Raw genomic sequence first — 12,949 nt, 5'->3', positions numbered from 1 at the left:
ACAATGAAATGCTGCGTTATTGACTTTAGACCAGGTTTTTGTTGGTCAATGGCGTGATCACTTCTCGCTGCCTCAAGATAGCAATACGCCCAGAATGCACCTGAACACACCTCCCTGTAAGACCAGCACGCCCATGGGCGCACAGTTGGGCGCAGGTGCATTTGCTATTTAAACGACGCGGGCGCTGGACGGGAAATTGACAACTGCGTCAATCTTAAACTAGCAAAGGCACTTGCGTCGGGCTTTGCGCTGCGCCGGGTGCAAGCTAGGACCCATTGTGTCTTTGGCCAAAATGAAAAGGATTGATACCTGATGATTGAGGTATATGATGCAGCCAGGCGTATACCGAGGACCAATACCAATGCCCGTTCTAGATGGATTTTGAATTAAACCAACATCTGTTTTCTGAAGGAGCGCACTTCATTAATGGTTTTGTTTTGAAAGAGGAAGTTAATTTAGAAAAAAAGCATATAGTGCTGGACTCGGTCGAGCCATACAGACCACAAGGATAGGACATACTGCACTGTATCTGAGGCCTACATTTCACAACTAATTGATGAATTTTCACACGTAATAAGTAGTTGCAAAAAAAACCTTCAAATGACCCAAAATATAAAAGGACAAGACCTCAGTGTTTTCATTTAATCTGTTTTGATGCATTCTGTACTCATAATCAGTTGTACTCAATTATGATATGAATATGAAATACCCAAAGTGGTTGAGTCTAAGTTTATTTTGAACATTAAACATTTTAAATAAATAGTAAGACAAATCAATACAAGGTGCGAATTAGGAGAAATTAATCCCCTTTTCCTTTGTACACTTTAAAAAAATAAATCCTTAGAAAAACGGATAATGTCCTGGCAGAAAATGACCGGTACCTTTTCCGTTAAGTTTACAGACATTTCTGTTAATCTAAAAATGGAAAAATTCTCTAAATTGAAAGTATATCCTCTGTACCTTTAAACGGACATTTCTGTTCAAAAAATCAAAATACGGAAAATCCCTTCTTATTAACACAGTGTTTTCTAACAGTGTATTGTCCTTATTGTGATGAGTTAAGAACACCCATCTTACATGAAATGTCTTTCCAAAATCTTGAAATGTTTTGGTGTACTGATGATGACCAAATGGAGTGGTTGTTTAGATTTAAAGTATATAAGTTGCTGACTTTTGTCTCTAAAGCATGGCAAAAGAGAAGGTTGATTTGTTTAATTTATCTTGCTATTCTGGTATCTGGTCTAGAGGATGGATACCCGAACCGGGCCGGGCCAGGCCGGGTTCGGACAGATATTTAGAAATGATGTTCGGGTTTGGCTCGGGCTCGGTCACATCAGCGCGATAAGGCATTGAACATTTTAAATTTAAAACAGCTTATTATGTAGGTAGCCAATGGGCCAATTCAATGCCTTTGAGAGAGGCATTAGCAGCTTATTTGGGTTTTGGGGTAAACTGTGGTGAACAGTGTCTTCTTGCAGCTGGAAACGCAACAAATAAAAAGTGAAAACTGTTTAAAACCAAAAATGATGAGCCTTTACTTTGCTTTAGCCGTAATTATAGAGCACCAGCATCCAGCTGCAGATCAAGTAGACCAAACACTGGCAACAGTCCATCTCAGATCTCAGTGTAGTTGTACATTCTGTATTTCATGTTTAATGGCTGAGCTGCAGAGTAACCGATGCTTGATGTGGCTGTTTCAGGTACATGATCATGAGGGAGTGCTGGCACGCCGTGCCATCCCAGAGACCCACCTTCAGACAGCTGGTGGAAGACCACGACCGGGTTTTATCCATGACCTCCACCGATGTAAGCCTCCTTGCACAGCTGCCGCTCACTCACAGCTTGAAAACACAAAACGTTAGCTTTATTTTCACCTCAAGTCAAGTCAACTCTATTGTCAATTCTCTCAAAATATGTGCCAGATATACAGAGGAATCGAACATGCGTTTCTCTCCAACTCACGGTGCAATAAGTACCAAATGTATCCCAAATATATACAATACAATGAATAAATTATATGTCACATCACTTCTACACCCTTCCACCATGTTTCAAAACCAGGCCAGTAGGGTTTCTGTAATCCTGCTGAGAGACAGACAGACAGACAGACAGACAGACAGACAGACAAACGGAGCAGAAAACATAAACTGCTTGGCAGAGGTAATACCACATTAACAAAGGTTTGGAAGTGAAGTTTAACGTATCATTTGGCCCCCTGAAAATAAAGATATACATACATATATTACAGCTGGTGATACTACGGTAACTTCCTGTTTACATAGTTAATAGAATTTTTAGTGGACAGCGCTACAGATCGATCTATCTCTAGCAGACCTCGTATAATAACAGATATTATATTATAACCCCATATTTCAATATAACCCCAATATTGAAACAAAAACTACACCCTTGTATGAATAGACATGTAGGCTATGTCTTATGTATGTCTAATGTTTAAAAGGAAGAAAGTAGATGGCAAATTAGGAGCCTTTGGCAGGTTTCTACACAAACCTGCATCTCATCAGCTGCTCATGGCTTTGACCAGCTTGCTGCTCAGCTGCTCCTCGTTGGCTCGGCAGGCTGAATGCCAGCAAGAACTCAAAACACAAACATAGTATTGTTACCTCCATGCACAAAGAAACACATTAAAATACAACCATAAAACAGAGGTTTATGTATTTTTTAAAGATGTTCTTTACAACCAATGTCTGACAACATTATGGAAAGGATCCCTACAGAGATGGGCCTTTTTTAAAACCTCGTTGAGACCTTTCTGTTTAACCAGAAACAGCTCTGAGGTCGCTAGCACTAAAACCACCAGACTCCATTGAAAAAAAAACATATTTTCACATGTAAATCAGTGAACTATGTGTTTATTTCAACCAAAACTAGAGTTGTGATTGTTGGAAAAGTGAAAAGACGACCCAAAACGGCTTTTCATAGTTTTATTTTGTTTCTATGGACTTTAATGAAGTGTATTTAACAATGCTAAAATTATTGTTTATTTACATAGTTTCTGGTGGCTTTAGAAAAGGATCTTACTCTTTAACAGAAAGGTCGACCTCTTTAGAAATCCTTTCCATAATGTTGTCAGACACAGAATATTAATCTGAGCCTGTCAGTGGCAACTTTTGTGAACGTGAATAGAAGCTGGACTAAGATTGGGCATCGAGAACCGATTCCTTCTTGGAATCGTTTCAAAAATTACGATTCCAGTGGAATCGTTTCTTTATTGGAATCGTTTTGAATCGTTTGGAGGATTTGGTTTCAAATCCGATCATCAGTTCCAAATTTAACATGCGCAAGTTTTGGGTTACGTAGCGGCCAGGTGCTTGTTGGGTTGCAGCCATGGAGCACAGTAAGCAGCGCTCCAGTGTGGCTTTATTTTACATTGAAAAAGCCCAGTAAAACTGCAAACCACCATTAAATCAAAATAAAACTTTCCTCTTATTTGTGAAATAATCATGTGACCCGTTTCAACTCCACCGTTCAAAGAACCGGAATCGAAAGGAAGAATCGGAATCAGAATTGTTCAAATCCAAACGATGCCGAACCCTAAGCTGGACAATTGCCCGATTAACTTACATTGTAGCTTGTTTCGCCGCTGCCGACTGCAGCGATCTCGCTTGATACTGGACCAATGACAAAGAGTGTTGTTCCCATCAGTCACCTAGACACAAAAACATAGGAGAATAGGGTCCAGGTTGAAAAAAACAGAACTTACTCTTTAACATACAAACAATCTAAGTGATAATTCATTAACACTCTTATAATTCTTGACTTGTTTATGTGAGCACAGAATGGATTTGACAGTGACAGCCCAGTGTAACCATTGCCCTCTCCTCTGACAGGAGTACCTGGACCTGGCGGTGCCCTTCGAGCAGTACTCGCCCACCTGTCAGGACTCCAACAGCACGTGCTCGTCCGGAGACGACTCGGTGTTCGCCCACGACCCGCTGCCTGACGAGCCTTGTCTTCCCAAACAGCTTCCCAGTAACGGGGTGATCAGGACATAAAAAACCCCGCAGCGGGGCAAGGGGAGGAGGCGGGAGTTGGACTTTAACTTCCTCTCACAGGTCGCCATGAACAAAACACCTCTCAGTGACTCCTCGACATTATGGAAATGAAAAACTCAGCATGCAATACTTCCACAGCGCTTCAGCTCTTCCATTCGTCTTAAAACTCTCGCTCGAAATCCCCCCAATCCTTTGACTTGAGTTTTTTTTTTCTTCCTCCTGCATCCTCCTCCCTCCCAGAAGACTCTTGAAACATTGAAGGATTATTTTTTTGCCGTTGGAACCGTGTTTGTGTTTCTTCTTTTCAGAAATGAAATTTATATTTTTGTACTCGGGCCAGTCTTTTGTTACGGACAATCTGTAAGGGGGGGGGGGGGGGGGGTAAACCATTCCGTGCCTACTGGTGTAAGAAACCCCTCCTAAAGAGGAGGGAATGAAGGGCATTGGTCAGTGACTGCTTGGCGATCCAGTAGGCGAGGACCTCGGATTTTCATCCCCTCGTCTGCACGGAAGCCCTTAGATCGTCGTAAACGTCTGCGATCTAAAGCGAAATCCGTTGACGATATACCAGCAAAAGCCAGAATCTACTCGATGATGGGACTCGTTCTTCCGAAGACACTCAATAACTTTTTGTCTTTTACAGAAGACGCTCAACCACAGAGTGTTTCGTGAGCATTTAAATGTGTTTTCTCTCCAACATCACATTTTAGTATCCCGAAAAAAAAAAGAAAAAAAAAAAAGGTTTTGTGATAATCATGGAACAAATTCCTCATCAAGCGTGAGTCAAGGTTTCAGGGCAATTCAGTAATTAGGACAATAAGGTTCTGAGTTTTTATGTATCTAGAAAAGGATTTATTGTAAATATATAAATGCAAATATGTATCATATTGCTGTTCACAGCCATGTACTTAAAAGACAAACAATTACATTTTTTAAAGTAATGTTTTAGGATGGAAGCATTGCAATCTAGAGGACACTGTCATGAAAGTGCAAAACATTGAATCACTTAAAGTGATACAGAAAAGGTTTATTTGAATAATTAACGTGTATATTTGTAAAGATATTTATAGACTTAACATGTGGGTTCTTAAGGTCAAAAAGTCTAGTTTAGGATTTTAGTACTGTACGCAAAGATTTTTATTTCAAATTTTTTTTGTAACTTATTTTACAACAGAACTGCGACGTTATTTTCCACAAACTCCTCAGATTTTTTGATCCATCTTTTTTTTCTCATTCTTTTTTTTTTTTTTTTTTTTTTTTTTTACAGTTTTAAAAAAAATAATAAGAATGTATGACAGACGCAAAGATGTATTTTGAGAGCGAGTGTGATAGGACCGCCAGAGGGGGGGACTCGTGAACTGAAGGCTCCCGCCAAAGGGAAGCCGCACGTCGCCGCCAGAGTTCAAATTCTGGTTTTGAAAACAAAGTTGACGTTTGCAATATCGAAGCAACCGATTAACTCTTGCTGGGCAAGAAGATAGCAAGCGCTTGGAGATACTGTATGTACGGAGAGGCCTTTAAGTACGCCTGAAGTACTTAAAGAAGTGTTGAACATCAGTGGCGCCGGCGGGATTGTATTTCATAGTACGCACAAAAACCGCGGTTTACTGCGCCAGAAATCAGCTGTTCTTATAATATTTCATGTGTATGAGAGTGTGCTCCTAGCGTACTTTTATCATATCATGATGACCAGATCATGAAAACATTTTACTGAAGCGTTAACATTTCTCTGTGTGCCATGTAAACATCATATCCCAAATATGATCAAAAACAGGATAGGTCTCATAACCGCAATATTCATGTCTATGTTAACACACATGATTCCAACAACACGCTAGCTCCGTCTGTGGGTTTAGCGATACTCAGCGTCCAGCAAGCCTTTATCCACGTTAGTGGATGAAATCATGTATAATTAATTACAAAATAATGACAACAGGAACAAAGCAGAGAGCGGAATAGAGCTGCTGTCGTCGGCTGCTGCTCCTGTGCACATTTACGCATTGTTATCATTGGACGCGTTGCTTGTCTGTGCACCCAGTGCGTACAGGACTACGGCTGCCGGCGCCACTGCTGAACATCAACAACTAGCTGTGAGTCATAAAGAGCCTTCAGAGAAACCTCAGCAGCCTGTCGAAGGGGAGAAAAAAACAACCTCCTACTGATACGGTTTCACTGCTCAGTGTGTTATGAGTAATAAAATTCCAGGATGGACACAACTTTAGTGATAACTACATTTCCCAGAATGCTTTTCGGCAGTTGTCAGAGAACGTGCTCCAACTTGCAGCATTCAGAAAAGAATGTGACAACACGCGAGTGTTAGCGAGCGATCTTTCAAGAGAAAAAGTTTACTTTTTCTCCTCGAACTTACTTTAGCTGCAATGCATTCTGGGGGTTTTGAGTCCAGTAAAAGTGCAGAACCTGTTCTCCATTCCGCTTTAACCATCACGCATGATTGTTAAACGTCAATGGCTTTACCTTTTTAACAAGAATAAATGAAACGACAAAAAGGATGGTGGAGGTGGTTTTTTTTAGGTGGATAGTTTCCTTTAAAGGTCACTCTGAAGGCTTCCAACTCTTATATGTAACAGAAAGGTCACAGGGTCGATGCTAACAAGCTGCATGCGGTGTCAGAGTGCCCTTGAGCAAGACACTCGGCACTCATTGATAAAAACATCAGCTTTAAGGCAGAAAGGTAAAGCTGTCATGTCCTTTTGCGCTCGAGCTGCCCAGACGCTTGAGATTTTATCGCTGCTCTATAGTATTAATACTGAAATGAAGGCATGCTGTGCGACTTACAAATCACGCAGCGAAAAATAAACATATAAACAGTATAAATATATATATATATATATATATATATACATCTCGGTTTGTTAAAGAAAACTCCGAAGTCTGTGGTGGATCCTTAGCTTAATTTGCGAGGGGGGGGGGGGGGGGGATAAATGTGCCAAATTAGTCTTAAACGTCAATGGCTGCCTCCGAAATTCCATTCTAACATGCTATTTAGTAGGCTAAAACATTATGTAAACATATTTTAGTATGTCCGAAACCTTATTATGAAACCTATAGTGCGCAAATTGCATACTATTTCGCAAGCTCTGTAACCTCAATAACACTATAATTTTAAACAACTGTTGGTCCAGGTATCCACCTATCTTTCAGTGATTTAAACATTGTCTGGCGATGCCATGGTTACGTGTCTCTTAACAGCAAGGAGGCTCTCAGGAAGTGACGTTGAAAATTACAGCATAGTGCGTGCGAAAAGATACACGCTACTTTTTTATTTACACAAAAGTATGTCGATTGATAGTATACGTATTGACTATGTAGTGCAGAGTGTGCGATTTCGGACGCAACCTATTTCACCTTGTTCTCCAGATCTCTGAACCAAACGCTGCACTGTTGAATGTAGAGGCGGGCTGAGGTTACATGTGCAGGGAAGGATCATGGGATTGCCAAATGGATATCTCCCCTTTTTTTTTTTTTTAATGCAGTCGTCTTTCCAGCTGACCCCGAGAAAGCGCTGGGGTTGAAATGTTTACACAGTCTGCTTTTAGCAAAGTCACAGAAGGGGAAAGCGACGTTCAAGCAGAATTGAAGGGTTTAGAAACACGATTCACACGCTGCTAAATGGAAACGGGGGTAACCCTTTGCTGTGCAATGGTCTTATTCCAGTGTGTGAACTGCATTTATGTAGGGACATGTATTATCACCCAACAAGACTGTCAGTAATTAATGAATCCCCCCCGCCCCAATATTTAAAGTACTTAAACGAGTGAAAATCTGTATTTAATTATATTGCTACACTGGGAGACTGTTTATGTTCTTTAGCACCAAATTATGTATTTTTTTCATTGGTTTATGCACAGAAACAAGGCCTTTGTAAAGTGGAAGGTTACACCCAGTTATTGGTATTTCTGTTTTCAGTACAGTTTTTTCCAGTTTTGGCCCAGAATCTTTAAAGTGCCTGGTGTTATTTAGCAAACAAAAAAGGAGATTAATCGATTCATATTGATCATGTTTTGAATGTATAATGGCAAAAATATATAAAAAATTAAAAAAAAAAAAGCAGTTGTCCCTAGAAGCAGGCTATGTAAGTATTAGCCTCTTTTTTTTTTGGAGTGAACAAGACAGACAAAAAGGCACTTGTGTAAAGGTGGGACGGATCTAATGAAACGCTGTTTGGTTTTATTTATTCTTCCATGCTGGGTAAAAGCTTTCCCTATGGTGAGAGTATATTTTATTAATAGCTATCCTCTTTTCAGTGTTGTTTTTCTTCATTAAAGAGCCAGAAGATGATGAAGATGATGTAGAGTAGTTATTTTACTAGATACTGATTCCACCCCCCCTCCCCCCCCACCCCACCCCCCCATCAGGCTTTGCTCCTTTATCCTTTATTTTATTTGTATTTGGATGCAAATACAAGCCTCCCTGGCTTTTTTCTGCATCCCCGTCGAGCTTTTTACTCGATTCCGACGGCCTCTGTCTCTCTGTTAGAGCATGTGTTGTTTTTAACATGTGTGTTGTTTATGGCGACAAAAGTAAAGCATTATTCCATGTTCCGAAACTTCTGGATTCTGTTTTTTCCAAAAGGAGAAAAATCCTCTTTTGAAACTAAGTATTAGACCGATCTGTTTGCTGATACATTTCGTTGCTGTCGTGGGGAAAGTTGTATCTCCAAAATTGTAACTTTTCACATGCTAAGAAACACAGGCCTGTTTCCAGCTTTCTGACATTTATTTTTACATAACCCCATAGTGTTTTAAAATCAAACTGAAATTTAAATTTCCATATTGTTTGTGTCTAATCTAAAGCAGAGGTTTTGGGTGCGTGAGACTTTATAGTTGTCTGTACAACTATAGCTACATTGCAAACAACAACTGTTACCAGCTAATTTAGCATTCTTTTTATAGTGTGAATTTGCCATAATGTAAAAGAAATAACAATAAGTAATAATTTTTTACCCTAGCAACGGTTGCCTTGGCATTTGAGGGCTGCCATTTCTAAGAGACGGACTGCAAAACCGCTAGCGACCGGCCCACATAGCGTTGGTTTTATACTGTACCATTGATTCAGGACATCTGTCCCTTTACAACATTAAACATTTGGCTGTTAAGGTTGTTTTTTTCCACTCACAAAACGGAAGCTTGCATGCTAGGCTAACTAGCCTCCACTGAGAAAGTGCAAGCTAATTAGACTAGCTTGCAAACATTAGCAGTGAGTCCCCACTAGACGTTAGGCCTCCTTTTGGTTCATGTTATATCGACACCTCACCAAAATCGGACATAAATACACTGGTTTTACTGGACAGCAATGACACAGCATACAGTTTTATTCTAGAAGTTCTAAAAAGTTATATATTAATTGTTCCTTTTGACTTTAATGCTGTGAAAACAAATCTTTCAGAAGCTTTTTCATCATGACCAGAAAAACTAAATCCTTGGGGACATAGGCGTAGATTTCAGGGGTGTGCAGGGGATATGTCCCCTCCCCCCAATATTTGGAAGAGGTATTTCTCCACCCCCCCTCAAAAAATATGAAAGACAACCCACCCCCAAAATCTCCAAAAGTTGAATCCGTCTCAACTTTATTAAAATATTGAAGGAAAAACAAAACCCAAAATGACTATTTGAATCCCAAAATTGAAAATCGAATACCTACCGAACAAACGAATGTTCCAATAGTCAGATAATCAGATCCAGTAGTCAGATAATCAGCTCCAGTCTTACTTCTTACCAGTTAATCTATCTTTTCCAACTATTTCAGACACGGGAATTGAGGGGTGTGATGCTCAAAAAGGACCCTCAGTCCCCCCCTGTTATAATGTGCCCCCTCCCCTTGGGGAAACTCTCAATACTCATTTTAAATGGAACAGTATTTGTATCAGCAAAAATCAGCTCTAATGCAGAAATATCAGTATTTTTCTTGAAAACCTGAGACAGATCAACGGACAGATGTTAAAAACAGCAAATGTTTCTTAAGAGTGAAGATGTTTTCTTTGCTATTGAATGAATAAACAGCACGGCCTCCGCAGGGAGGGGCTCTTACTGTATGTACAGTCACATCGGCCTTTAACAACCCCCACCCCCACCCCCCCCACCCCGTCGTCTTTACTCTGACTGAATTATTTATTCTCTTTTCTGCTCAACAAAAAGAAAAATCAGGATTGAAGATGAAACCTTTCCTTCCAGAGATATCAAAACTATACATATTCCATATGTTTTGGTTTTATTTCATTTTAATCTTTTTTTTTTTTTTTTTTTTTTTTTGGAATGGGTAGTTTTTCACACAGTTTTTCATCCTGATTTTCATTGTATCGTGCCGTTCGTACCCGACAATGTTAGTCCAGGTTAATTTATAGTTTGAAATATGCTTTGACGTTGCTGATGTACATGAGTAGAGTTTTATATAGCAGTGTGAGCTATTTTGTAAGAATCTTAGAGAGGAAGTGATTTTCACATACAGTTTATTTTCTTTCCGTTATAATTTGGCATTCCACATCAGTTTTTTTTTGTTTTTTTTACAACAATAGCAAGACAAAACCATGTTTGTCCTTTGATTTTCTTTTTCCACTCCCACATAATTTATTTTTCCTCCCTCTGTATTCATGTTTCTAACATAGAAAGGTGGAACTAACCATTTGGCATTGTGTCATTTTATTTTGTCATATTTTATAATTCATAGCTTGTTTTCTTGCAATGTACCTGTTTTGATCATGATGAATCCTTTGTAACATTCCACCACAACAACCCCTCTGGGCAAACATCTCCCACTAAGGGGAAAAAAACACATCTATTTCACAACTCTCCGTCTCTCTTTCTCTCTCTCTCTCTCTCTCTCTCTCTCTCTCTCTCTCTCTCTCTCTCTCTCTGTGCCTGACAAACTATGCTGTTGAAAAAGGTTTTCAATAAACATGTTATAATAGCGTTTGCTGTCATTGCTGTGTCTGTCACTGAGACTGAGAGCGTGTCTTTGGAGAAACAAAAAACTCAAAACAGACTTTGTGATTTATGGCAAACAAATGTAGAAGTTTGGAAGTTTATGTCAGTGAAACCAAAAATCAAAATACCACAGAATACACACGACAGTGAGTTTGTTTGCAGAGTGTCTCGGCTTGTTTTGTCTGAACTCTTTGTCGGCAAACAGTCGCGGATATCGAGGCTCGTTTTCCTTCCACACAAACTAACTGTGGGTGAAACTGAATACAAACAAGCTTGGGACATGGATGACAGAACATGAGAACACGACTACCATACACTAGAACAGTGGTTCTCAAGCTTTTTTCAATAATGTTCCCACTTTGAACTGTTTTTTTTAAGCCATGTACCCCCTGAGTCTTTATAAAGAGGAAGAATACAGCGATGTCAGCGATAGTTTTACTATACAACAGCCTTGGACCTGGAAAACATTTAACTTCTGATGAAAAAAGGCGACAAAAACCTTTTTTTTAAAACTACAAAACCTTAGAAAAAGACGGTAGAAAGAAGGAAGTAAGGCAAGAATAGGTCGAGAATATTAATCAACACTTCAAAAAAAAAACACAGTAGAAAGAAGGAAGGCAACACTAGGGCGACAAAAAATTCAAATAAGCGACAAACTTCAAAAAATGTGACAAAATCTTTGAAAAAAACTGAAAAAAAACTTGAAAACAAGCAACAAAACCTTCAAAAAAAGTTGACAAACTTCAAAAACAGCGACAAAAACTTTGAAAAAAGCAAAAAACTTGGAGAAAAAAAAGACAGTAGAAGTAACTACAGCCTTGTAACTGAAAATGTTTTTGCAAAAAATCTCACGTACCCCCTGCAGTCCTCCAAAGTACCCCTAGGGGTACACATACCCCCATTTGAGAAACGCTGCACTAGAAGACTTTGAAAAGACTAAAGTCTGACACCATCTCACATCTAAAGACAATCATCTCACATCTAACGTAAAAGACATAATGTCAATATATGTAAAGACTGGGTATCTTGCAGGGTCACACATTGCAAGACTACAACTAGATTCATTTTGAAAAATTTAGCCAAGCTAGCTAGCTCCCACTAGCATTAGCTGGTAACTTAAGGGAAGGTTTGCAGATTTCCTGTTCTGCCGTACATGCAGATGAATGTCTCCAGTACCCGGAGGTCTGTGTTTGTCCACAGTTGGTAAAAATCCCATTGGATGACGCGCTTTAGAAGGATTGAAAATCTGCAACTTTCCCTGCTAAGTGTTTAGCTTAGCCTGCCGCCATAGCAACAATAAACACCACTGTCTCTAGCCGTTTGCTGCTTCCTGTTTGGTGCTGGAAGGAGCGCACCTATTGGTTGTTGACAATGTTCACGTGATTTAACTTCACTTCCAAGACCTAAAACTTAGGATAATATTAAACACATTTGATTTTGTCTGAACGTCAGATAGGAAAAAACACTGACTTGGACTGAGTTTTATGACAACCTTACACCAAATGAATGAGACGACGTGAGCGCGTCAACTCTAGCAAGACTCTTATGATTTCATTCCGATATTGCAAAATAGTCTGCGACAGTGGAATCGCTTGAAAAGTCGTTTGGTGTAAGGTCGACATAAACGTCTACAGCCATGCTGGCTGCTCTGTGAGACTGTATGATAGGCACAGCAGTGCTTTGAGCTAAATGCTAACATGTTGATGTTACGCAGGTTTAACCCAAGGGGGTAAGCGAGCATCTGGAAAGCGTACCTCCTATGGGGAGATTGTAGGCTAACAAGCCATCACCTTCCGCTAGCATTCCATTGACTCCCATTCATTTTGACGTCACTTTGACAGCAAATAACTTTACATCTGAAGCGTTTAAAGACTATTTGTCCATTGTTTATTTCTAAAGAAACACGACAATGTATAAAAGGCTCCATTACCTTGTATCTCATGTTATGGCCCCGTAGCATCCGTTTTTGGAAAACGATTTTGTCATAACCAC

General features: G+C 39.6%; 1 protein-coding gene across 15 annotated transcripts in view; it reads left to right on the top strand.

Annotated features, from left to right (window-relative positions):
• fgfr3 (fibroblast growth factor receptor 3) overlaps window positions 1–10,943 on the top strand; it is a 95,272-nt gene extending 84,329 nt beyond the window's left edge. For all 15 annotated transcript variants that reach the window (XM_035994374.1, XM_035994372.1, XM_031280335.2 and 12 more), the window contains exons 17-18: window positions 1,701–1,806; window positions 3,852–10,943. In XM_035994374.1, coding sequence (XP_035850267.1) covers window positions 1,701–1,806; window positions 3,852–4,016 — 271 coding nt within the window. In that variant the 3' untranslated portion in view covers window positions 4,017–10,943. The remainder of the gene's footprint in view (window positions 1–1,700; window positions 1,807–3,851) is intronic.
• The last annotated feature ends 2,006 nt before the right edge of the window (window positions 10,944–12,949 follow it).

This window comes from Sander lucioperca, chromosome 18, assembly GCF_008315115.2.
Source record: "Sander lucioperca isolate FBNREF2018 chromosome 18, SLUC_FBN_1.2, whole genome shotgun sequence".
Taxonomy (NCBI): Eukaryota; Metazoa; Chordata; class Actinopteri; order Perciformes; family Percidae; genus Sander; species Sander lucioperca.
Note: the sequence above shows the minus strand (reverse complement) of the source record. Positions and strands in the feature narration are given on the sequence as shown.